The sequence below is a fragment of the Miniopterus schreibersii genome (assembly GCF_964146895.1).
Source record: "Miniopterus schreibersii genome assembly, chromosome: 9".
NCBI classification, from domain to species: Eukaryota; Metazoa; Chordata; class Mammalia; order Chiroptera; family Miniopteridae; genus Miniopterus; species Miniopterus schreibersii.
The window spans coordinates 83,694,665-83,721,240 of NC_138118.1; the positions used below are offsets into that span (position 1 = coordinate 83,694,665).

At 60.3% G+C, this 26,576-nt stretch overlaps 1 protein-coding gene across 1 annotated transcript in view; it reads left to right on the forward strand.

The window, feature by feature from the left end:
• Positions 1-12,459, forward strand: part of PKD1L1 (polycystin 1 like 1, transient receptor potential channel interacting) — a gene marked incomplete at both ends in the record, with an annotated part of 44,302 nt that extends 31,843 nt beyond the window's left edge. Inside the window, 7 exons of the mRNA XM_081146990.1 lie at positions 1,794-1,898; positions 2,008-2,250; positions 2,478-2,612; positions 3,366-3,596; positions 5,532-5,693; positions 6,202-6,348; positions 12,427-12,459. Coding sequence (XP_081003116.1) covers positions 1,794-1,898; positions 2,008-2,250; positions 2,478-2,612; positions 3,366-3,596; positions 5,532-5,693; positions 6,202-6,348; positions 12,427-12,459 — 1,056 coding nt within the window. The remainder of the gene's footprint in view (positions 1-1,793; positions 1,899-2,007; positions 2,251-2,477; positions 2,613-3,365; positions 3,597-5,531; positions 5,694-6,201; positions 6,349-12,426) is intronic.
• Positions 12,460-26,576: the final 14,117 nt, after the last annotated feature.

Here is a 26,576-nt window from a genome sequence, read left to right on the forward strand (position 1 = left end):
GCTGGGTGTGGGCACAGGACAGGAAGAGCCCGAGGGGAGCCAGCCTGTGTGGCTGGTGCGAATGCAGAGCTCTCGGGGTACAGGGGTCACATGGGAGGCTCGGGACCGAGGCCCAGGTCCTGTCAGGTCTCAGCTCCGGCTGCCACGACTCGTGCCATCCACGGGGCCTCAGCTCAAACAGTGACACCCACACCCTGCAGGCGGAAGGCCAGGTCAGGGGCGGCCAGGGTGCTGCTGAGGCCCCGCCCCTGGTTCACAGGAGCCACCTATTCCGTGTCCTCACCTGGGGACAGAGGGGCTCTCCCTCTTCTCACAAGGACACTAATCCCATCACCGGGGCCCCACCCTTAGGACCTCATTTGACCTTAATCGCTTCCTTAGAGGCCCCATCTCCAGAGCAGCCACGCTGGGGGTTAGGGCTTCCGGGTGCGAGTCTGGGGGACACAGACCTTGAGCGCGTGGGTCTTGGGGAGACGCAGTGTGTTCCTGTGGCTTCTAACCATGGAAGGCACCAGAAATCACTCCGAGCTTTTCCTCGAGCTTTGCTGACTTTGCTGTGTTCTCTCCTGACTGGAGCGAGGCCTGCAGATGCCCCAGGTGGAGCAGGAGGCCCTGGGGTGCACGACTCCAGGGGCTCAAAGTGGGTGGAGCCTGAGAGCGGGTGTGTGGGGACGGGACAGGGAGGGTGGGGCGGCCAGGAGGAGGGGCTGCTCCCAGGCCAGGCGCTCACCTCAGCCGTCAGGCAGGTCATGTTCCAGGGAAATGGTTCTGAAAACCAAAATTCAGGCAAAAAAAACTCATAGTGGACAAAATACAGCATTTTCAGCACCCAGGCTTGGGGCGCAGCGCACGTGACTCCCAGGAAGCCAGACCGGAGCCTGCGGGGCCGCTCTGCGCTCCAGGTCCTCCTAGCTCATGACCAGCCTGGGACTGGGGAGCGCTCGGCCCTGGGCTGGTGTGTGGGCAGGAAGGTGGGCACGCAGGGCAGCTGGCGGCTGGTCGTGGGAACCGGAGATCGGTGTCCGAAGTGCGGTGGCCGTGGGTCACAACGCTGTCCACACCGGCCGCCTCGTCTCAGTCTGTCTTCTGTGACGTGGCTGCTACTGGGCTTGTTCTTGTCCTGGGGCCGATGCCCCCGATACGGGGCAGCTCCAGAGGGAGGAGGGACCCGAAAGAGGCTTTTAGCTTTAAAGTGTTAACCGGCAGGTCCCCAGGGGCTCCGCAGGGCGGCTGTGACCTCAGACGGGTCAGTTCCACTGTCGCTGAGCACTGGCCGGTGCTGTTCTCAGTGAGTGAATGTAAATAAGTGAGTGAGCGAGGGAGGGAGGGAGTCCAGGTGAACAGGTAACTCACCAGTGGTGAGACGACCATCAGCAGAACTTTAAGAAATTTACATACAGGACCTTTCAAAGGTTTTACTTGTCGAGGAAACTGATAATACGTTTCATACATTCTCCAAATCCAAGAAAGCTCTTTCTCTTGAGCATCGTGGGGAAGGACTCGGGGCTGGCGTGGTGGCCAGGAGGCCCGCTGGGCACTGGGCGACACTCACTGGGCAGGGTTTCCGTGAGGGCACCCCCATCTCGAGCTCACGTGCATCCCCGTCGCCCTCGGGTGGGGTCTCCGAGTGCTGGTGGGTGGAGAGGTGCAAACTGCCCAGGGGCCAGCAAACACCAAGTTCATCTCATGCGCCACATGCCCAGGAACTAGCTCGAATGGCGCCCACTCCAGGGTGCTGGCCCGGAGTCTCCGTCTCCGCACAGCGATTCACGAGAACTGGTTCTGCCCCCCAGCTGGCCTTCTTGGTGCTCACCCTGACCCACCTGAGCCTCCAGCTCTTCTGCCTGGCTGACAAGGGCGTCCGCAGCTACTGGCGAAAACCCGGGAACTGGCTGGAGGTAGCCCCTCTGTCGTGTCCGTCACAGATTTAGAACAATAGTCGTGGCAGGAAACCGACCATGGGCGGGCCAGCTGCTCCAGCTTTAGTGCCGTTTCCCATTGAGTTAGCCCCTGAAGGGCACCGAGGTCAGCGTCCCTCCCGCGGCACCAGGGCTCGGGCACCGCAGCCCTGCCCGGAGCCGGCTGACGCCCTCCCTCTGCCCCCGGCAGCTGCCCATCGCCGGAGCCGGCCTCGCCTGGTGCGCAGCCTCTGGCCACCTGCTGTCTCTGGCTGCGGAGGTGGCCGACCAGCTCCACAGGGGGTTTCTGCAGAGGGCCGTGGACCTCAGTCACGTGGCCTTGTGGAGTCAGGTAGGACGGGTGTCGGGGGCCACGCAGGGAGGGCCCAGCTCCCCTCCTAGCTCCTTCCCCTCCGGGGACACCCGGCACTCGGTCTCTCTCACATCGGCAGCTGCGGTTCCCTCACTCCCAGGGCACACCTGGGCCGCTCCCCTCGCGCACACGCCCGCAGGTGTGACTGATCCCGTGCGCACCCTGGGGCGGCCGGGACGCACTGACCCCCGTGTCCTTCTGCACAGAGGGCCAGGTGGCTGCAGGGGACCCTCTCCTTCCTCCTGACGCTGAAGTGCCTCCGCCTGCTTGGCTCCCACAGCGCAGTGGCCTCCTGCACCCTGGTGACCCGCCGCTCTCTTTCGGGCGTCCTCGCGCCAGTGGTGAGGATTCTTTGTTGGGTGATTGCCCGGCAAACCAACAGAACCGGGGTGTTCTGCTCAGGGAGCCCTTTCTCGGGGCGGGGGGAGGGAGCCCCATCCAGCATCGAGCCTCTGCGGCTGGTCTTAGGTCTCCAGCATCAGCAGTCAGGTAATGAGTTGTGGGGGTTACACTGGCTCTGCTCCGTATTCTCCACGGTGTGTTATTATTATTATTACGATGTTCGTGGTTGTTGCCACCTCCTGGGCTCTTGCTCGGTGCTGGGCGGGGGCCTCGGGCCTGTTCGGGTGGATGGAGGGAGCAGTGTATGTCCTGGGCCCAGGTGCTGGTCTGTTACCACCACCAGACAGCGGACGCCCACCCGAGCTAAACTCTGCGCGAGATTGCTCTTCCCTGCCTCCCTAAGTGCTCGGTTCCTGAGCCCCCTAGGGTGCCAGGAGCCGAGATGGTGAGACAGGTGCCCCTGGCAGCAAGTGTGGGCTCCTGCGGCTCAGGGAGCCGCTGGCAGGGAGGAGGGGGCGCTGGCGGGAAGGGGACCAGAGAGGAGGTGCTGGGGCTGAGCACTGGGGTGGGGGGGCAGACCTGGCCAGGGCGGGGGGGCCTTCAGGGCTACGTTCTTACACCCAGGTGATGTGACCCACAATCCAAAAACTGCCTCTCCGAGCTTTTCCTTATTTTAACGCGTTTAGAAGCCCCACCTGAGTCTGGGCTCCGCAACCCCGTGCTCAGGTCAGTGTGTCGGGTTTGCTCTGCAGCTGGCGGGGGTCCTGGTACTGGCCGCTGACGCCCACCTGCGTGGAATTCCGCTCTTCCCCGAGGCTCCCCCACCCGGCACCTTCACAGACGCCGTCCACCGGCTGCTCTTCCGTGTTCCGGGCAGCGGCCGAAGGGGCGCGTCCCCCAGCCTCGCCCGGCCTGAGGGGCGGGCCAGGGCCGGGTGCTACGCCCTCCTCCTCGCGGCGGCCGCCGCTCTGTGGTTAGGGACGGTACGTGCGCCACCTGGGCCCTGAGGTCAGGCTTTGTAAACATTCTGGCCGCTGTGGGGGTGAAACTCCATCTGCGGCCAAACGCCAAGGTCATGAGTCCTCGAGGCCCATCTCTCCTGCGGGGCAGGGTGAGCCCGTCCAGTCGGCTTCACAGTTTCAGCGAGATGACCGATCTCTCCAGGGAGCCTTCCAGCCTGAGCCACACCCCTTCTCTCACCGAATTTCTCGCCGTCTCTCACGTAGACTTTGCAGGCTGTCCCTTGTCCTGTGACCTCAATTCTCCATCCTCTGAAGCGTCGCTCAGCCAGTCTGCATGGGACGTGCTCCCTGGGCTCGGGGCTGAGCTAGGAATGGGGCTCCCCGCGTCCCACCCTCCTGCTGACCCGCCGCTTGCACCCCTAGTCCTGTCACACGCCACGTGAACACACGCCACGTAAACACACGCACACACACACATGCACAGCCACAGCCACAGCCACAGCCACAGCCACAGCCACAGCCACAGCCACTGGCTTCAACTCCTGCAGTGGTTCCCACGACTCTCCCCTGCTGTCCCCGCTCAGGGCTAACAGGTTTACAAATAAAAATACAGGGCGTCCAGCTAAGAGTTAAGTCTCGGGGAACAGCGAATGCGCTTGGAGTGCTGCTTTGCCCCCGCAGTAGCTCAGACACACCTGTGTTGAACCACTTTTCATGGCTCACCGGCTAGTAAAGCACAGGTGGGCCTCCTGCGCGTCACCGGCCGCCCTGTCCCTCCCCAGCCCGCCCTGCCCTGCGCCCGGGTCGCAGGCTCTCAGCTGGGCCCCCGGCTCCTCCCCAGGTCTGCTGCCTCCTTTCCCCGGGGTGGGGCCCGGCTCTGGGATGCTCATAAAACTCTCCAGGTGCCCTTTGCAGACTCCGCGTTAGAGACCTTGCTCTGTGTCCCACCAGGCACAGCGCCCCGGGAGCCTGAGGGCCTGTGGGCCCCGTAGCTGCTCGCCCACCTCGCCGCTTCCCTCCACCCCACCTAGTGTAAATCCTACGATTCTCAGTGTGGGGTCACCCTCGGAGTTTCCCTGGCTCACCCCCCAGGCCCCAGCTAGCTCTCCTACCCCCCAGACTCCCAGAGGAAGCTGCCCGTGGGCACCGTGGGCACAGGTGTGCGTGTGGACGTCCCTCACACCACGAGACCGTCAAAGGCTGTGTCGTGGGGGGAAGGGAGGGCAGCCTCGGGGGGCTCCTCCATGTGTGGCATGTCCCCCAGCGACTGCGGGAAGGAAGTCTCGGGTCAGAGCTCCCCAGGCAGTGAGTGGCATTCAGGGCTCACACCTGCAGGGCCCCCTCTTTCCGGTGGTGACAGCTGTCTGGTGAGGTTTTGTGGGCCACACAAAGCAGGCTCTGAATGGATATAACTTGGCTTGTTTGGGCTCTTAAAACAACCCGGTGCGCCCGCAGGCTTTTGAGCTAACAGGCCTCAGCCTGCGGTGAAGATGCAAAGAACCTGGGACCAGTGTGCAGGGACCTGGCTCATTTACGCAGCTCGGGGCCAGCTGCGCCCACGGCCCTTTTGGCTCCCCCGTGATCACGTGGTGGGGCGGGGCCCGCGCACAGCCCACGGGGCCCACGGAGCCCACGGGGGGGGGGGGCGCCAAGTGGAGCCGCGGATCTGCCCGTGGAACCGATTCCAGCTCCGAATCTCAGCCCCCCGCTGCGGGCGCCGAGACCACGCTCAGAGCAGGGTTGGCGTCCGTCGCCGCGTTCACCTTGCTGCCCTTCAGCTCCGCTCCTGAGGGAGCTCCCTGGCTCCCTTGCTGAGCAATGACTGTCCTATTGGCAGGGAATAAAATAGCATCAGATTTAATCTCCATTTTATCACCGAACAAATTGACCAAGCTATTTTTTTTTTTTTTTTGCTTAATGACATGAAGTTTGTCTTTATTTTTTCATTTTTCCCAGCTGAGAGGTTCCCTCGTGGCTTTTGCCCCCAAAAGGAAATCTTTTCAAAGCCCCTCTCTGGTGGGACCGGGAGACGTTACGGCCTACGTGTGGGGGAAGGTCTGCTCCGCGCTGGGGCGGGAGCGGCCGGCGCCCGAGGAGTCTGAGCCGGCCAGGGGCCAGGTAAGCTCCGGGCTGGGTCAGTGAGCACGCCCAAGGCGACAGTGTCGTTGCACAATTTTGCTTCAGTTATAAAAGTGTGACCGTCCCTCTGGCCCCAAATCCCTGCAGAGCCACAGAATTTCACCTACAGTTCAAAGACTTCAGCGGGCCAAGCCCAGGCTCCTTTACCCTCAGGGTGACCCCGAGGGCCGGCAAGGGGGACGTGAGGGTTCCCCCCAACACCCCCCCACTCCGTCCCTGTAGTCGCTGCGTGTTGTCACCCGAGGCCCGAGTCCAACCAATCAAAGCAGGTGTGTGCACACCTGTGTACGGCTTGGCGGGTGAGGGACAGGTGTGCACACCTGTGTGCGGTGAGGGAACTGAGATGTGAAATTCAGGCCCCCCGGCCCCCCGATCTAGGTCCCGCGTGTCTCTAAAGCCGGTGCCACAGAATGCTTCAGATGGTGAGGGAGGAAGGGGGAAGCTCAGGTTCTGGAAGGCATTTGCTAATCTGGTTTTCTCCCCCCAGACCCCCTCCCTGGATGAATTTGCCGACCTGGTAGATGAACTGCTGTTGAAGGTCAACGGTTTGTCCGACCGCCTGCAGCTCCCGCATCCAGAGCCGCAGCCCTGGGACTCGGTGCCGGCCGGGCCTTCTGAGGACCGAGCTGCCGGGGTAAGCAAAGGAAAGTGTGTTCTTATCACTCTTAGTCTTAGAGGAGGTTTGAACAGCTGCTGTTCCGAGGCCCGAGGCCCGTGTGGGCGCCTGCCCCGTGCGCGTAGGTAACACCGGCCGTGAGACGCGCTCCGGCCGGAACTGAGGACTGTGGGGTGTGTGACGTGTGACTGGCATCGTACATGGTGACACAAGTGACTGTCTGCTCCCTCGCTTCTGATTAACCTGGAGGCAGCAGAGAGGCTGAGGACAGACGTGGGCTCCATTCTCTCAGACCCTGAGAGATGCCCGTGGCCCAGAACGTGGCCAGAATCCCCAGTGGCAGCCAAGCACAGTAAGAATTAGCCCGAAGGCAGAGAGGACACGGCCGTGGCCAGGGCCACACAGGGGTCTCCGCCTCGACCGAGGACACGAGGGGCCACCAAACACCCTGGTCTGGGAGAAGAGATATTAGAACCAAAAAGCGCTAACGGGGTCTCCCTGGGCCCCACACCACAGAGCCTGGGGACCGGGCCTGAGGGGAAGCCACGCTGGTCAGCAGCTGCCGGTGTGGCCGCCAGAGGAGGGTGTGGGTGGCACCGTCGCCTGGTTTTCCCCAAGGCTGCGCTTGATATAATCAGTATCTAATTTTTAAAAACATCCTGTAATATCGCGTCTCGGCCTTTTGGCTAAGATCAAGCGTAAAACAGATCACAATGAAAAAGGAACTGTTGTGATTATTAAAAGGACCACCTCTCGTGAAAAGCCAGCACTGGGCCTAATGGTGCCACGTGCAAACCATCCCCGCGGCACCCGGGACGAGACCGTTCAGCTCGAGCCCCGTAATCGCACTTCTGGGGCAGAGCCCGTCTCCTTCCCGCGGGCACACTCCTGCCGACACGCTGAACGCTTCCGGCCGGAGGGAACTTGGGCTTAAACCTACGACGCGGAGGGCGGTCTGTCACGTGCACGTCCCGCAGTCGCAGGACCGTGGTCACTGAGGCTCAAGCCGCGGCCTAGGAGGCACTCAGGTGGCCCCGCGGCTCCCGCCTGTTCTCGGTCAGGACGTGGGGGCCGTCGGCAGCCGCGGGGCAGCCTCCACCCTGAGTGCTCTTCCCCGGGAAACGCGCCCTCCTGGGCCCGCCGCTGTCCGAGGCCTCGGCCCACAGGTTCCCACAGCCGCCGGCTCCGCCGGGGGGGCCTCACCTGGCCCCAGGGGTGCGGGGACGGGGGCTCCTCAGGGGTGTCCCTGGCACGGCAGCCGGCTGGGCCTGGCACAGGCCTGCCTGTGTGTGCGGGACCTCAGGAAGCCACCCTCTGAATTTCCTAACTCGGGGCAGCTGTTTGTGTCTGAGCCGCCCGCCCGCCCGGCCGTGGTGAGATGTGTATCTACGAAGCGGGGGAGGACCGGGCGCCTGCAGCTACGCAGAACCACCTGCAGATCAAACCGTTCCCTGTGACTCATGGTCGCATTGCTCCCCTGTTCTCCGGGTGACTCACGGGAGGGAAATGCCACGGCCGCCAGTCCCCTCTCCTGTAACTTTCCTGGGCCCTCCTCCCTCCTCCTGTGCGACCCCGAGTCCCAGCGGGAGGGGAGCCACACGCAGTGGCCTCTGCCGGACCAGAGGGACCGTCCCGGGCGGCTGCCTCCCGGGGTCCGGGCCCAGCTCTGCCCGAGCCGCAGGCCTCGGAGAGCGGCCCTCGTTCGAGGTGCCAGCAGGGCTTTTCCTCATGGCTTCCTCCCGACGCGCTCGGGTGACCGCCACTGAGTCGGGAGGGACCGTCCAGAAGGCCAGCGGCCGCCCTCAGGTTCCACAGTCTACCTGGGCAGGTTTGGGTCTGTTTTTTTGGTTTTTGTTAATCCTTACCTGAGGATATTTTTATCATTGCTTTTCAGAGTGGAAAGGGGAGAGAGAGAGAGATCGATTGGTTTCCTCCTGCACAAGCCCCAACCGGGGGCCCCGGGCACCAAACCTGCAACCCAGGTACCTGCCCTTGACCAGGAATCGAACCCAAGTCCCTTCGGTCATCCGGCTGACGCTCTAATCACTGAGCAAACTGGCTCGGGCCGTTTTTTTGCCTTTTAATTTATTTCTGCGGGTAGCTAAGGCTGGGAAACCATCTGCGTGTGTATTATTGCTTGACGCGTGCCAGACAGGGACCCAAGTTCTTCAGAAGCGTTAGCCAGTGGAGCCATCACACGCCCTGCAGGTCAGGTTTCCTAGCACCTCCTCTGCAGTGATGCACAGAGAGGTCAGGTAACTTGTCCCGGGTCACACAGCTGGGAGGTCACACGGCAGGAGAGGCTCCGCCGGTCGCACAGGGCCCCACACCTGAGTGCGCACGAGGACCGGCGGCTTCCGTCCCACGGCCTGCACGCCGGGTGCGCGTGGTCCTGATCTGTTCTTCCTTCGGCCGCTTCTACCGGGTTGATTTGTGTTTGTTTCTTTCCAGCCCTCAGGCACGGAGGGACCTCTGAGGCCTGGGCGGTGGGAGGGTGCTAACCACACGGATCGCCCTGAAACGTGGTGACCAACCGGAGCAGGGCCGGCTTCACACACGAGGAAAGCGGGGCCCCGGCGGAGCCAGCTGTGCCGGTTCGCACGCCTGGTGAGAGGCCGCGGTGGAAATCAGGCTTACGGCTCGTGGCACCGTTTGCTCAGGTCGGGGGACCCACCGCGCCCTTCCCCGCGGCTCCTCTCCAGTTGCCCGGAGCTACATGTGGAAGACGTGTCCGTGTGTCTGCCTGACTCACCGTCTCGGCATCAAAGACTAAAATCTTATTTTGAGGAATTTCTATTCCGTCTGTTGAGTCTGTTCCTGCAAGTTGTCTCAGAAATCTAATAAATGCAATGAAATGGCCCGGGGTAGAGTTCTCATGGTTCAACGAGATTTGAAACCAAGTGCTCACTTTGTAAAGTGAACAATTGAATCTTGCCGATTAATAACTCGCTTTCCCTGACTCGCTAACTCAGTGTGAACCGGTTGCTCAGACGGAAGCTTTGAGGTTGGCTGGGAAGATGCGTGAGGCCCTTCACAGGCCTGCAGGCTCCGGTCAGCGCTCGCTAAGGGTGTTATTGAATTTGGAGCATGTGCTCATATTTTTGGATTCAAAATAGGCTCAAATGCCTGGTTTAGCCCTGGCTGCGGTGGGTCGGTGGCTAGAGCGTCGGCCTGCACGCTGAAGGGTCGTGGGTTCAGTTCCCAGTCAGGGCACGTGCCTGGTTTGCAGGTCAGATCCTGGTCCTGGTCAGGGCGCATGTGGGCCTCAACACCTCCCTCCCTCCCTCTCCCCCCCTTTCCCTTCCACTCTCTCTCAAATCAACAAAAAACAAAAAACAAAACCCTGGGTGAGAATCCTGGGTGAAGGCCGGACGGGACCCGCTCCGCCCCGTCTGCAGCCCTGGGGCTGGATCTGCCCTTCTCCTGCCCTGTGTCTGCCACTGAGTCCTGCCGGCCTCGACCTGGAGATGGGAGGCCCCAGAGCCCGGACGCTGCCCCCTGCCCTCCTGGGGGGACAGACGAGAGACGGCCGTTCGTTTCCCACTTTAAAAACCAGAGCCCGGCATCCTCGCCTGCAGGGGAAAGACTGGAAATGGGCTCAGGGTTACTCTCTGGTCCTCCCGGCCTGGCCCAGAGAGATTCACCTTGTCTCTCTCAGGGGCCAAGGGTCAGAGGTCACAGGGCTGCTCCAGGCCCCGCACGGAGAGGCTGTTTACATGGGATTCCTTTCACCCGGCGTAAGAGCCCCGGGTCACCATCGAGCGTCCGAGGGGCCCCTGCGGTGGTCCTGCCTCTCGGGACAGGGGACACGGCAGGTTCCGAGCGGGAGGAAGGCGCCTGTGCCCGGGGGGTGGGGGTGCCCCTCTGTCCACTTCTGAGGGGCTGGGGCTAGGACGTCAACATGAGGATTTTAGGGGCACAGTTCAGCCCAGAATAATTGCAAATCGCTTTTCAGAGAGACGAAGGCTGTCAGCCCCTCACGGCAGCGCCTCAGGCCAGTCCCCCCCCCCCCCCGGGCGACTGCTGTCTGTCTGCAAAACCGCTTGTCGGTGGGTTTTCTAAACGGGTGACCCCCTCCCCAGGAAGCCGGCCGCCTGTGGATGAGCTGTGGTCCCCCGTAAACTGAGCCCTTCTCCCCGCGCGGGCAGGACTCGGACCAGGCGCCCACAAGGAGGAGAGCGGCCGGTGCTGGGAGCTCAGAGGCTGACCCCGGTCCCCGCGGGGCTCCTGGTCGTCCCCCAGGGAAGCTCCTTCCAGAATTGACCTGAGTGCTGCCGTCCCAGCCCCGGCACTTTCTAAATTGGTTCCCTCCCGGCCTGCGGTCTCGCTGTCTCAGAGGCAAAGCGGAGACAGTCTGCCCTCGGGGGGCTTGAGGGTTGCATGGGACAGTTTCCTGGGACGTCCGAGGATCCCACACGACCGGGTTCTGCCCGTGGAGCGAGCAGGTCACGTGTCCCTCGGAACCAGGGGGCCGCCAGCACCGGCCCATTTCCGCGGATGTGCGGTGTCTGCGCGGAAGGACAGGCCTGGTCCTCTCGTGGCTCGGTCCACGTGTCAGAATCGAATCACACTGGAGCATCCACGGGCCCAAAATTCAATCACTGGTCCTGTCCCTCATCTCACTGCTTCCTCCCATCCTGGGTGAATCTAATTTTCCCTTCATCCTAATGAAGCTCCCGGGGAAATCGAATCACGGCCTCATTTTCATCTGAGTGATTAAGCCGTGACGGACGAGGGTCTGCGGGGAGGGGCTCCCGTGAGCGCGTGGGGCAGGGCTGGCTTCTCCGACCGTCCCGGTGACCGCAGGGTCGTCCCCACACCCCCGGGCCTGTCACCTCAGCTGTGACCCCCTGGGTGAGACCATGAAAGTCTACCAGCCACCCCACCGTCCTCTCGGAGCCGCAGGACAACCTGAGCTCATGCACAGCCGTCCGTGTGTCTGTGCGCAGAGATTAGGGGAAACTATTTATAGAACGTGTGCTATGATGAATTTATCCGCATAGAGCAGGTCATTTCGAATCAGCTCACTTACAAGCGGGGAAGGGGTCTGACTTCCTTTCCAGGCGGCGTCTGGGTCCCTGGGCATCTCCACCCCGACCCGTGTGGGTCCCGGTCACGCCAGTGGGCGCGCCAGGCCCGGGCTGTCCAGGGCCCCGTGTGCTGCTCTTGTCATCCCAGACGCCCGTCCTCACGGTCCCGCCCGCCAGCTCTCCCGTCGCTGGGCTCCCCCGTCTACGGCCCTGAGCTCCCGGTCGCTCGGTCCCCAGAGGCAACTCGGCGGCTTCGGCTCTGGGATATTTGCTGCAGCGCGAGGCTCGCGAAGGAATTTTCCATCTGCTCCCCGTCCCGCTGAAGTGATTTTCCTGAAGCCTGAGATAATTCACATTTCACGAAGCCAGGGCACTCCGACCCAGACACAAGTCCTTAGCAACTAAGAACATTTTTCCTTCTTAAAACTATTCTGTTTTGCCTGAAACTTGGAGGACGCACCCGGAGTGATCCGCACACAGAGTGAAAGTAACTTCAACTTTCCACCCGCTCGTGGCGAAACCACCCCAAGTGCTGTTTTGCGTTTTCCGAACCGGGGTGGGTGTGGATGAGCCCCGGGCACATCTGGGTGGGTGGGTGGCTGTGTCCCTGGACTCCCTGCACCCCGAAGTCAGCAGTCACCCAGGAAGGGCAGACGCTGAAGTTTCCCTGTCTGGTTGGTAACAGGAAGAGGGCCACTCACCTTCATTTTTGGGAGAATATGAAACATGGAGCTTTTTTTTTTTCCAACCCTCACCCTAGGATATTTTTTCCATTGCTTTTCAGAGAGCATGGAAGGGGGAGAGAGACATTGATGTGACAGAGACACACAGATTAGTTGCCCCCCACACGCGTCCCGACCAGGGAAGGGGTTGGAACCTGCAACGCAGATAAGTGCCCTTGACCGGGAATCGGACCCGAGACCCTCCAGTCGGCCGGCAGATGCTCTAACCACTGAGCAGCACCGGCCACGGCTCCTTCCCATGTTTTAACTGAAAGCTTGGACTTCCGTTTGCTGGGAGGTTTGGTCGCTGACTCAGTCTCCTTCCCCGTCACGGGTCTGTTCAGGTTTCCCGCTTCGTCCCGATCGTGCCTCGATAGGCTGGGTGTTTCAGGAGTTTGATAACTTCCTCCAGGTTGCCCAGTGTGTCGGCCCGTCGCTGTTCGCACCAGGCCCGGGTGACCCTTGGCATCTCCGCAATACCAGTCGTGGCATCTCCCCTTTCGTGTCTGATTCTGCTCATTTGGGCCCAATGTCTGTTTTCTTGCTGAGTCTGGCTGAGGGCTCCCGCACGTGGTTTATCTTTTCCCAGAACCGGCTCTCGTCTCGGCTCCTTTGGTCGTCCCGGTCGCCTTTCCTGTCTGCACCCCACTCACTTCTTCTCTGGTCTTTATTGTTTCCTTCCTCCTACTAGCTTTGGGCTTTGTCTGTCCCTCCTTCTCTGGTTCCTCGCGGTGTGGCGCTCAGTTGGTCGTCTGAGTCATGTTTCTGGGGGCCGGCGTTTGTCTCTGTGATCGTACGACTGCTTCGGGGGCACCCCCCACATCTGGGTGTGTCCTGGTCCCATTTGTGTTTGTCTCCAGGTGTTTTTTCATTCCCCTCCCAAGTTGTTCTTTGACCCATTGCGGTTGATTCCGCAGCATGTTGTTTGATCTTCACATATTTGTGATTTTTACAGTTTTCTCCTTGTAATTAATTTTTGGTTTCATACCATTATGATTGAAAAAGTTGGTTCATATGAGTTCAGTCTTCTCAAATTTATTAAGACTCGCCCGGCCAGTGTGGCTCGGTGGTTGAGCGTCGACCTATGAACCAGGAGGTCACCGGTTCGATTCCCGGTCAGGGCACAGGCCCGGGGTGCAGGCTCGATCCCCAGCAGGGGGCATGTAGGAGGCAGCCGATCAATGACTCATCATTGATGTTTCTCTCTCTCCCTCTCCCTTCCTCTCTCTGAAATCAATAAAAAAAATTTTTTAAAAAAAGAAAATTACTCAGAATGACGTTAAATTTTACACGTAAAAGTACCATTAATATTATGCTGTGACTTGCAAAGCTCCTGGCTCGTGCTTGGGTTTCCAGCTGGGCAGAGGCCGCCTCCTGGGTCCCAAGCCGCCCACCCTTCGGGGTCCCGGCCTCTGGAGCAGCCAGCATCTCTGTGAGCTGCAGGTCCCCACGATCCCAGGTCCCCTGAAGCACAGCTGATCCGGGGAGCGGCCCTGGCCTTTCAGTCCCCATCAAACGCAGACGAGATTTAGAATTTACTAAATAATTAAAAGAATAAAACTGGAAACAAACTGCCCTGTTGATGATCCCAGGAGCCATCAGACACCAAATGCACAGTTTCCTGGAGTGATTGTCTCGTTGCACTAAGTGGCCCGGTCTCTCCGGGAACGTGGACGTGGCAGCTGGACCTCCAGCAGCCGCTTTGCTCCACGAGGAGACAGCAGGAGAGCGGGACCCCAGGCAGCTCTGGACGCCCCGCCCTCCGGCTGGTTTTATGGAAAAGGGGAACCCAGGAGCTCTCGGCTTGTTTAAATTCTCTGGCCTCCGCCATCTGTCCTGAAGTTCGGGACCCCGGCAGCCTCTTTGGGACTCGTTTCTTTGTCTGTAGGTCAGGGTGTTAATGGGGCTGGTGGGATGGGTGTGGTAAAGTGCTGAGCACAGAAATAACCAGCCACTTGTACCAGAAACGGATGAACCGAGAAGGCGGTGCTGAGCTAGACGGGAGCAGTGCTGGAACTGAGACAGAACATGCGCCGGACGGACCAGAAATAACCTCGGTTCTCACGGGACACGAACCATGTGCCCGGGGACGGGCTCCGCGCCCTCACCGTGGGGGCGTCCTGCGCGCGCGAGGCTGCTGGGGGGCCTCGGCGGGCCTCCCACCCCCTGCCCGCCGCTCAGCCGTGTCCTGGGCCCGCCGGGGACGTGGCAGGGAGCCAGGCGCCGGACAAGGCCCAAAGCCGGATGTTTCTTGTGCCTCTAAATGGGCTGTGTACACAGACCCCCGTCACCATTCAGATGCCCAGAGCCGAGGCGACAGGTGCCAAAGCTCTGTCTGCGGCCCGGACATCCCTCCCTCATCTGTCATCACTGCCCCTCGATGTGATCACATCCGAGACAGAGGCACCAAGAGCCCCCCGTGACACATCCGCCAGCGTGGCCGCGGGCCTGTAGGACGTACCCCAGCACCACCCGGCCCAGCGAGCATTTCAGGTCGCGTGTCTTGGCCTAGAATTGAAGCACACTTTGGATGGGGCTGCTTCCTTCCAGGGCATTGTCAGTCTATGGGGAACTAGCCCACAGCAAGGTGTCCCTTTTTTTTAATCTTCACCAGAGGATATGTTTTCATTGACTTTTTTTTAACAAGATAGAGGAAGGGAAAGAGAGAGAGAGAGAAACATCCATCAGCTGCCTCCTGTAAGCACCCCAACCAGGGATCAAACCGGCAACCTGCTTATGTGCCCTGACCAGGAATCGAACCCGCAACCCTTTGGTGCCGGGGATGAAGCTCCAACCAGCCGAGCCGCCTGGCCGGGCAGGTGCCTTTATGGGACACTGACGGCATACGGTCGCTTTGCTCCCACAGTCAAGTTCAGTTGCACAAACCACCCTGGACGTGGGATTCCCGTCCGGGCAGGACTGGGCGGGCGGGAGGGAGGGAGATCCCACCACGCGGCTCAGAGCCGCGTCCTGCCGTCTAAACTTATGATTTATTTCTGGAATTTTCTACTTAATATATTCAAACCAGGGGTGACTGTGGGCAACCGAAACCCCGGAAAGGAAAACCGCAGATGGGGGGTGGGGCTGCTGCACAAAACTGTGCGCAAAACTGATCGACGCCTTTAGAAGTCAGGCCAGCGGCGGCCTTTGGGAGGAAGGAGAGGGCGGAGGTGGGAGGAGTCTCGAGGGGACTGGGTGGTGGGGATGCAGGAGGCACGGGGGGTCCACAGGCTGTGAGGGCGCCTCGGGCGGTGCAGTCGCGATGCTCTGCTGGTCTGTGCGCTGCTGAGAATCCAGTTCTTTTTTTTAAATAATATATCTTTATTGATTTCAGAGAGAGGAAGGGAGGAGGGGGAGAGAGAGATGGAAACATCAATGATGAGAGAGTCATCGATCGGCTGCAGCCCACAACCCGGGCACGTGCCCCGACCGGGAATCGAACCCCGATCGCCTGGATCCTAGGTCGATGCTCAGCCGCTGAGCCAGGCCCGGCCGGGCGAGAATCCGGTTCTTCAACTGGAGCCTCGACTCTCACGGCGAGGAGATGACAACGACTTGCTCGGGGCCACGGTGGAAACTCAGTCCTTCTGCGGCTACGATCTGGACGCAGTGTGAAGTCCATGCTGCCCAGTCCTCCCAACATTCAAAAATTCCTTCTGGAAAATCGGTGTCTCCCCCACCGAGAGCTGAAATAGTCCTAGTGTATAAATAGTCTGATTTTCATCTGAGCTACAACCACATGAAACAGGAGATTAGGAGTCCTTCTGGGCAGTCATTTTCAGCCTCAGCATTTTCCTTAAACACGAGCCCATCTGGGCCTCCTCACTGTAAACAACTCCTTCGTAAAAGGTCTTTAAAAGCCCTTTGTCCTCGGGAAAGGGCTGGATCTCTGTGGCCAACATTTGGAGGGAAGATGTCGAGCTCAAATTCCCCGGCGAGTCTACGTATCTGGTTTTGTTGTTACAGCCTCGCGATTCTCTGTACCAGCTCTTGGGTCCCCTTAGCATTAAAAGGAAGCGCATGTGTGGCCCACATTACATTTCTCAGACGTCATAAAATGTATAAAAAGTAAATTGTAAAAATAACAATCAGAGAGTAATGGGAGCCGAGAGGTGTCCCGAGATCAAGGGGCTGCCTCTGGCTGTGTTTGGTCCGTCGGTCATCACCTCCAGGCCCGCATTTCTCCGTTATTCTTCCCAGAGACACCGCGGGAGAGGCCGCCGGGCGCCCCGATGGGCCGCAGCTACACGGAGCCTGGCATGTCCAGCTTCAGCCCGTCACTCGGAAGGGAAACGGCAACTTCCAGACTCAGGTGGCCGATATCAGTACCTCCTGCATCACCTTCCCCTTCAGCACCCCCGTCAGAAACACTCCTGGGGGCCCTGGCCGGCTTGGCTTGGTGGTTAGAGCGTCGGCCCTTGGACTGAAGGGTCCCGGGTTCGACTCCAGCCAAGGGCATGCACCCTCAGTTGCAGTCTCAATCCCCTGCCACGGTTGGCACGTGGCAACCAGTCGATGTCTCTTTCACATCGATGTTTTTCTCTCTCTCTCTCTCAAAAGCAATGGAAAAAATATCCTCGGGTGAGTGTTAAATAAAAATAAATACAAAATAAATTAATAAATAAAAAGAGAACAGCTCAGCGGGAGGGGGGTCTCCACCAGCCGCTCGCACACCTCGCTCCGTCCTGGCTCCTCCAGGTGCAGGTCCCGCCTCTCCTGCCGGCTGCGCTCCCCCCCACGGCCCCCAGGACTGAATTTCCAGCCCACCCCGTGGGGATTGCCCCCTAAGTGTGCCCCTCAGCCTGACGGTCACCCCTCAGCTGAGACAGCTTCTCAAAAACGAGCGCTTTCCACACGAAGCTTTACAGCGGAGGACGCGGGCAGAGGGAAAGGCCGGCGGGCAGAGGGAGGCGGCGGGGAGGAGACCAGACGGGTTTCACCCGACAGCATGGGCCTGGCTCATCCTTGCCCCTTGTGAGGCCTACGGCGGGTCACAGTCAGCCGCAGCCAGAAGCGAGAGTCCTCGGTCCCCGGACGACTGGACGACAGGCTCGTCACGAAGGCAGTAAAGCCCGGTTCCCGCTCCTCTCGACCGCACGTCGGTGCTGCCTGCTGTGAACGGGGGGACGGGGGCCGAAGCCTCCTCGCTCTTGTAATAAGATTTCCTGACTCTGATCCATGACCAGAGCCTCCCATTTCCTCGTAATGGGACACTGAGGGATGGACCTGGTTACGGAGAGCCCAGAGCCCGCCCGGCTTCCCATCAAGAGCCCCTGACGCAGGTCCTGCTCTCCACTGACCACCCCCAATGGGGACATTACGTCTCCCGCCGGGCAGCGCGGCACATGGTAATCCGCTTAGCCCCTCGCCATCCGGCCGGCAGCCTCCAGCTGGCTCCGGGCAGCAAGCGCCTGACTGGACGTTAAATTGTGCGCGGAAAGCTCGGCCCCGGTGAGCCCTGCGCTGGCTCCACGGGAAAGCAGCGGGGCGTTCTGGTTAAAAACAGCAACACGCAAACGGAGCCGGGCGGCAGCCGTGGTGCCAGCCTCCTGCCGCCCCAGGTCCCTGCCGGGCCTCTGCTCCCCACGGGCACCCTCAGAGGGGCTGACGTCGGAGGGCCGCCGGCTCCGTGGGGCATTTACCTCAACCCGTCTCCCTGGATCTTTCCAACATGCTCCCCAGCCACGAGGCGGGTGGGACGGCCTGGTCGCAGAGAGGAAACTGAGGCAGGGGCCCACTGGGAAGCGTGCCGGCGGGCGCCAGGTTTGGTCTGGCACCAAAGCCCACTGTTTCTGCCCGTGAGTGACTCAGTCTGTGCTTCGACTCTGTTTCGTTCTCGATGACACCGTCCCTCGGAGCCACCGCGTAATTGGGTCACGAGGGCCCAGCTCAGTGCAGGGAAAACGCAGGCTTCCCTCCTCCAGCTAACCCAAGTGACTGTTCGGGAGGAGCAGGCTCTCCCGCCCGCCTCTGGGAACCCGCCCTGAGTGCGCACAGCACAGCCCGGGCGAGGGGCGCTCGGCGGCGGGCCTCCCGTCTTCCTGGGCACAGTGTGTTCCTCGGACTGAGGGCAGGTCCACGGCCCAGGTGGGGTGAGCCGATGTCCTGCAGAAACGGGCACGTGGCAGAGGGAGAGCCTGCCCTTCTGCTCCGCAGCTCAAAGGGGGACCCCTCGACAGGAGGGCGCCCCTCCCAATGATTTTCTGAACAAAAACGGTTCTGTGTTGGCTCACCTGTTATGAGCTGAGCTGTCGGGGTTCTTCAGAGAAATGGAACCGGTGAGGGAGAGAGGGGGTGGGGAGAGATTATTTGGGGAACTGGCTCATACAGTTGTGGCGTGTGGAACAGGCAAACCCCAAAGCTGCTGGGCAGGCTGGAGACCAGGGCAGCCAGCGTTCCACTGGGTGAGGCCTACCCCTCGTGGGGGGCGATCTGCTTTATTTACTCAAAGTCGACTGACATACTCTCATCTAAGTAACACCTTCACAGCCACAAAGAGAATCGTGTTCAAGGAAATGTTTGGCACCACGGCCCGTGAAATTAACCATGACACTCCTTAATCACATAAAAATGTGTCCCCACAATGGCATCGGTGGGTCAGGCCCCAAAGGAGTCCAGGATTTGGGCTCCTTCAAGGTCAACCCTGTTCTTAAAGTTCCTCATTCGGGTCCTTCTTTAGGGCAGTTTTTGTGGCCGCTTTTCAGAGCTGAGCAGGAGGGTGAGCCAGACCCCGGGGCCTCACAGGGCTTGTCCGTTGCTGACGGGGGTCATCCCAGGGCCCGTGAGTATCGCTGGGGCTGTGACCCCCCAGGCTGCCCAGGGGATGGTCCTCCCCTTTCTTCCCAGCTTGGATCTCAGAGCCAGAGGGTCTGGACTTGTCAGACCCCAGGGTCACAGGGACTCCTGCAGAGCTCTGAGCTGACCAGGGCCCTCCACAGGGGGCCCTGACCACTGAGCTGATGCCAGGCTCTCCCTCTGATGGGTTCTCCCGGATTCCTGTGCCTGTCGCTCTGGAGCCCGGCCTGCCGTGGGCCCTCCTGCTGCAGATCCTAAAGTCACCGCTGGGCACCTGGGCCCTGAAGCCCATCGTGTCCCAGGCTAATGTGTCCCTTCGTTTGTCACCAGATCGAAGGAAGGGCAGGAAGGAAGGGTTGGTTTTCTTATCTGCGGGCAGAGACCTGCTGTGCCCAGGTTTCGTGTCCCAGGAAGGGTCCTGTGACCTCATCTCCACAGGCTCCCAGTGGCCCCTGTTCCTGGCCGGCAGGATCCACCTGGGTTGGGGCCTCGAGGGCTCTTAAAACAGACGGTTTGGCTGGGTTTCCACATTGGGATCCCCAGCTACAGAGTTGGAGGCGCTGTGGCAGCCACTGAGGGAATGTGGAGGGGCCCGGTGACTGTCCCCACCCTCCCGGGAAGGCACAGGCCACCATTCCCACCGGGGTGCAGGGAGGATGGGCTGGGAGCGCTCCGTCCGGGTGCGGCCAGGCTGGGGGGCGGTGTGGGGAGAGGCAGCCTGGGACGGCGGGGGCGAGCCGAGCCTGCGCTGGCCTCCGGTGCTCCGTGTGTGTGGCCGGGGCGGTCGGCCATCGTCCTGCTTCCCGTAAATGCTGCCCAGGCTGAAAGAAGAATTTCACGTGATCAGAGCAGCATTTAATTACCATGATTTATGAGCTCTAGGGGCACAGATCAGTCCCCTGGACATGACATCCCTCGGTCCCCTGTGAGTCGGGGCTCTGGCCGCCCCCTGCCTCAGCTGTCACGATTCTTTCATTATCATCATCCTGATTATTACAGTGGCCTGGCCACCGGGGAGCGGGGCCATCACCGCAAAGTTCACAGCAAGTTCAAGGCTGGGCCAGGAGCCCACGAACCGATGGGAATGTGCGAGCTGCCTGGGGGACCTCGTGGTGGCAGTCCCAGCAGACGCCACAACCGTGGTTTCCTCCTCCAGGTCTCACGCTGCCCCCAGGAGATGGGGAAGGAGAGGAGACAAAGGCGAAAGGTCTTCCTTAGGGACACCGGTAAACTCGTGCCCTTGGCCGTGGCAGATGCCCTCCCACCCTTGTCACGCCTCTGTCAGGGACACATCTGTCTTTTGTCAGAGCCCCCCTCGGGCACACATGTATACATACATGTGCATGTGCACACATGCGTGCGCACACATTCGGGCATGTGTGCGTAACACACATCACATGGGCACGTGCATGTATGTGTTGTGTGCATACATGTGTGTAGACATACATTGGTATGCATGCATGCACACATGTGTGCAAATGCATGTGTGGGTACATGCAAGCACACCTGTGTGCGTAAGTAGGAACCCCCCCTTGTCAGAAGAACCCTCACTGACCCACCACGAGAGTCTGAGAAAGTTCGCTCTGCGGGTGTCTGAAGCTGGGTGGGCAGAGGGAAGTCTGAGTGCGAACGGGACACGGGGATGGACGCCCCCTCAGCCAGAAAGCGAGGGGTCTGGAGGAGGCACAGCAGAGGATTTATTCACCTTCTCTGGTGTTGACTCAAATTGTAGCTTTGTACAAACACGTGGGTGAAGAGCAGGAGTAACCACAGGACACGAAGGAGTGGATGCTGGAGGCCGAGGGGTTCCCAGCCCCCCCCCAGGAATCTCGGGCTGTTAGAGAACAGGCCAGGCCGCCTTCCAGGGCCCAGGAAGGATGCACCTCGAGGAGGCCGCAGGGCCGTGGTCTCGGAGCCGAGCAGTTCATGGCTCTTGGCCCCTGAGCCTGATCCCAGGGTCCCTGGCTCCTCGAGCCGGAGGGACCCCAAGGTTACGCAGACTGGAGACTCTGACAACAGAAAACAGATGCCTCGGGTCGTGGAGACTGAGCCTGCCCCGGAACGGGATCCCCGGGATTTATCGCCCCTCGTGGTCGGCGAGCGTTCCACACGGTTTCACAAGACACACTAGCGAGCTTTCAGCACAGGGCTCCCCATGGGCAGGGACGTGCCTGCGGACTCAGCTCAGCGGCGTCTTCAGGGAGAGAATCCTCTCCGTGAACCCGCTCAGGAATCCCGACCCCGGGCTAAACCTCGGAGCCCGAGGGGCGGCGTTAACGTGCCTCCCCCCCCCCCCCCCCGAGCATCAGGCCAGCTCCCCCATCCCCGGGTGGGAAGGACCGAGCCTGTTCAGGGCACTTTCTAAGACGTGTGGGCTGTTCTTCGGCGAGATGGCACCCCATCGGACCCCTTTAGCGAGAGGAGAGGGAGAGGCGGACTGTGTTCAGGCTGTTAGCTGGGGAGGAGGGAGACACCTGTTGAGGGCTCTTTAAAGATGAGGTGAGAGATGAGACCAAGTGGACTGTGGCGGGTTGAATTAAGAGATAAAATCATGCCATGTTAAAGCCATCACAAATGAGAGAGAAAATCATATTCTGAGACTCAAGGACAAAGTTTTGCTTTTCTACTCACAAGCTTTCTGTGCCAAAACAGGCCGGAAGCATCCAAGAAGAACAGCTGAGGGAGAACCCTCCACCCACCGACCCGCACCTGCCTATTTTTTATTTATTTTTTTCATTTTTAATCCTTACCTGAGAATATTTTTTTTTCATTGCTTTTCAGAGAAAGTGGAAGAGAGAGAGAGAGAGAGAGAGAAACATCGATGTGAGAAAAACACATAGACTGGTCGCCTCCCGCACAGGCCCTGACCGGGGCTGGGGATGAGCCTGCAGCCAAGGTGCGTGCCCGTGGCCAGAATCAAACCTGGGACCCTTCAGTCCGCAGGCCGACGCTCTCACCACGGAGCCAAACTGGCCAGGGCCCCACCTGCCTTTTAAAAAATAACAACCAGCATTGTGGACTCTCTGAGTCATAAACTATTCTGATATTTCTTAGTAATGCAAAAACCACATGTTTCAAACGAGTGAAATACGATTGGAGAATTTACGGGTTGCTCTTGGAAAAACTCAGATTTTCTACTTGTGTCTAATACAAACCAGTCTATCTTCTTAAACAAGATCCAAAGGAGTCCTACGTAGCCTCCAAAACTATGTATAAAAGATGCAGGTACATAACTGTATCATTTGTCTTAACAACACTCGCGTTACACTCGCAGAGCCAGCCGGTCTCCAGCGCTCGCATCTGGCCCGCAGGCCGCTGCCCGCGGTGAGCCGCACGCGGGTCTGCGTCCCGGCTGAGCTCCTGGGCGTCGCGGTCCTGGGGGGCTCACGCCTTCAGAAATCAGCCTCTGGGGCGTTCGGTGTGAGAGAAGACGAATGACAAATGGGTTATTTGTTAACACAGATGAAAAGAAAACCGGTGGGGCCCTGGCCGGTGTGGCCCAGTGGTTAGAGCGTCGGCCTGGGGACTGAAGGGGCCTGGGTTTGATTCCGGCCAAGGGCACATACCTCAGTTGCAGGCTCGATCCCCAGCCCCGGTCTGGGTGCGTGCAGGAGGCAACCAATCGATGTGTTTCTCTCTCTCTCTCCCCCCCTTCCACTCTCTCTGAGAAGCAATGAAAAATATATATATCCTCCAGTGAGGATTAAAAAAAATAAGAACAGGACTTGAACTGGACTCTGCACTGCCCGAGGCCGTGGGGGTCTGGAGCCCAGGACCGGTCAGAGGACGCCCTGGCTCAGCGTTGAAACAGCCAGGAAGCTTAGGAGCGGGTGAGCCCGCGGCACCCACAGCCCCGCCCCGGGGAAGGACAGGAGGTTCCTGCCATCCGCTGTGAGCCGGACACCCGCCTGGTTCCTCGTTTAATTCGTACAACCCATTTTACAGAGTTACAGCAAGCAAGCTGCCTGGGCTGATTAACGTGCTTTACTTAACCTAAAATACCGAATTATAAAGCCAATACGTGATTGACAATCGTGTAATTGACGAATCTGCAGCTAATTCCAAATAGAACTCTATGTGATTAAATATGGAATAAATGTTGTCAGGTGGTCAGTTACAAAGGTATAGACTGTAATTATGTAGCACTTACAGGCAATAAGTAATTATGTAACTAACACTTTCGCAGGGGCAGTGTCCAGGGACCTCGCGGGCCGCCTGGTCTACCTTCTCTCTCCCACACAGTCACCCCCACGCCTCACTAAATGCCCCCCACGTGTCACTGACTTCTACGTCGTGGACATAAACGTCACCTGTGGCTTCTAACTCTCTCTGCTTTGCGGCCGGTACCTTCCGAGTCCTACAGGGGATGGAAACGTCATCTCTGAACGTGATGGGAACCGGCTCCCCTTGGGCCTGCCAGCTGGTCCAGTCAGGCTGGGCCTCGGGGGCGGGGGCAGCGGCTTTCCGGGGGGATTGATGGTTCTGCCCCGACTAATAGCCCTGCAAGACCGGCCCTGACGCTGGAGCTGAGGGAGGCGCCTGGGTCCGACAGCCAGGCACCAGGGACGGAGGGGCCCTAGGTTAAAGCGCCCGCCCAGGACCCTGCGGCAGGAGACAGGGCCTCAGATGGGCGAGGGGCGGCTGCTGACTCCGCCCTGACCGGCTGGCACAGACCGTCTCCGTGGAGCTGTCCCTGTCCAGGGTGCGCCCATCACCGGGCCCCTGCTCGTAGGGACCAGGAGGTGGTCCCCACATGGGCACACACTGACCTCTCTTCAGTGACCTCTCCAGGCGGGGGCAGGACCTCCGGGGCCCTGGGCTCCCTTGGCCTGTGTAGCCGGCCCCTCGGAGGTGCCCTTTCCCATTTGTTTAAACAGCCAGACAGGAGTCTCGCAGGCTGAGGCCACTGCCGGCTGGGTGGCCTCACTGTTTATGCAGAAGTGTTGAGACTCACCTGTCAAACCCGGGCCATTAGCCTTTATTGCTTCTCATTAGGACACGTTGTCACTCAGCACAGACGTGGCCCTGGGGGTGGGATGGGGCCCGGGGTGGGGGTGGGGCCGCTGCTCCCTGCGGCTCCCCCGTTCCTCAGTTACCTGGTGGGGGCACCCGGTTTCCATCCTCGCACCCCTTGGGTTTCCCACACGGTGATTCTGTGTTTTCTTCGGGGAGCACAGACCCCTCACGCCGAGAGTGACGTGGCTGTTTGGGGATGAACAGAATTCTGGGGGGAGGAGATGGAACAGTAACTGCAGGTTTATGATCCTCCTGCGGCGGGCGGTCCTGCCGGCTGCTCGGTCACTTTTCACGCGGGGACAATGACAGGTTGGGGGACCTTGTGAGGACGGTGCAGGGGGTCTGCGCACCCCTCCCGGCCCCCAACCTGCGTGTGGTTCAGCCTCAGGCCAGGACAGCGGCTGTGCTCAGCGTGTGCAGTTCCGCGACTCTGATCCCGCGGGAGACGCGTGGCCGCCCGGCCGCCCAGACCCCGAGCCGTCCCTTCGCCCCAGATGCCTCCTCCTCACAGACAAGGCCTGCCTGTTGCGGAAAACTCAGAAAACATGGTCAAGGCAGTTTAAAAAACTAACCCCTGGGCCATCCCGCCGTGTCCCTGCTGACAGGTCGGGCTGTGACTGTGCAGACAGATGTCTGTGGGGCCTTCGATTTGCATGTTGCTGACAGAGAGTCGGGGTCAGGCTAAGAATAGAGTGAACCCCGAAAGAGAAACCAGAAAACCGGGGCGGAGGCAGGTGTGTCGCTGCAGGCGGGCGAGCGAGCGGGCAGGTGGCCTCCCGCTTGTCCTGCTGCTCTGACAGGTTTTAAAAATGCACCCAGTCGGTTTTGGGGGAGAGAGAAGAAACTTTGGGGGTATTACCGGCTCCATAGCTTGGAGGCTAAATTCTGGAGCGAGAGCTTCCAACAGCATCTCCCGCTCCCTGCCCGGGGCCCGGGAGTAAACACTCCACGCTCCGTGGGCCCCGGGGCCTCACCTCGTGTCCGGACCCCGGACGCGGAGGGGATGGTGCCTGTGGCTGCACCTCCCACGCCCCTCGCGCCGTCGGCGGGAAAGTAAACTGCCGCGGCCACGGTGGGAACCCCGTGGAGGTTCCTCAGAGAGTTAAAAAATAGAGCTGCCTTGTGACCCGGCGATTCCCATTCTGGGTATTTACCCAAAGAAAACTCTGACTCAAAAAAATATACGCACCCAGGTCTGCATCCCAATCACGGCGCTCTTCACGCTGCCGAGATGCGGGAACGGCCTCGGCGTCCATCGGCGGACGAGGGTGTAAGGACACGGGGCAGACACCTGTGTCTGCGAGGGGCTGTGGCTCAGCCGCAGGAGGAATGAAATCTGGCCATTTCGGACCCGAGGGCGGACCCGAGGACGCTGGGTCAGTGAGATAAGTCAGAGGAAGGCAGGTGCTGCAGGATCTCTCCTACGGCGGGATCTTAAAAACCCACAAAAACAAAAAACCAAGCTCATAGATAAAAGAGCAGATTGGTGGCTGCAAAGGAAGGTGGGGGGGGGTGCAGGGGGCCCCAAGGCACAGCTCCTGGACCTGAGATGAGGGCGTCTGGGGCGCAGTGTGCGAGGTGAGTGGCTGACGCCCTGGGAGACAGGAAAGTCGCCCACAGAGGGAATCCTGAGAGTTCTCACCACGAGGAAAAAGGACGTACATGTTGCCTTTCCTTCCGGCTGCACCGTCAGGGCCGGCGGGTGCTCCCTGGGCTGGCCGTGGTCACCGTTTCACCACGTACGTCGGGTCACTGTGGGTCACTCCGCCGCACCCCCGCCCTGCACCTTAGACAGTGACGTGGGCCGGTGGCATCTCAATAAAACTGGAAAAAAATACACAAACCACCAACTCCCCAAAACTGTATATACATTTTTTAAAAGTTTAGTTTTTTCCCTGGCTGGCCACGTCGTGAATGTTGGACGGAATCAGTGTCAGTGTCGTCGGCGGCTGGGTCACCGCCTCGCGCCTCCCTCCAGGGTGTTTCCCGGGGTCTGCTCCGACCGTTGGGAGGACGCACAGAGGAGGGCGTCCCAGTGACCTGCCGCGATGTGGACACACCCAGGTGACTGCCTCCCAGGCCGCCCACTGTCCGACCACGAGAGCCGCCTCCCGGGGATGCCGTCCTCTGCCGCCCTGCCCGCCGCATGCCATCGCCCGGGACCGAGAGGGACACGAGGCTGGGAGCCCGCAGCCGCCTGGCACCCCATCCTGCCCCCGAGCCCCTGACGGGCACACAGCCTGGGTTTCGCTCAGGGTCCCGGGGTGGCCCTCGCTGGGGCCGGGGACCGGGCAACCCTGGTTCCTCCCGGAAGCGGGTGCTGGACTCTCCTCACACCCACAGCCCGCAGGCGAGGCTGGGCCTGTGGGAACCTCCGCCGTCCTCGGATCCCACTGGCGTCCTGTAATTTCCAGTCTATTTCGAGGCCGGCGCTCATGCTGCCGTTTCACTCCGGGCGTGGCCGTGACGGGCGGGGGGCTGGGGCTGGGGCGCATTTCTGGTTTATCTTATTAATTTTTTACTCCCGGGGATATTTTTCCCATTGCTTTTTTCAGAGCGGGTGGAAGGGGGGGAGAGTTGGTTGCCTCCCACACGGGCCCCGACGGGGCCAGGGACCCAGCCTGCAACCGAGGTACATGTGCCCTTGGTAGGAATTGAACCCGGGACCCTCCAGTCCATGGGC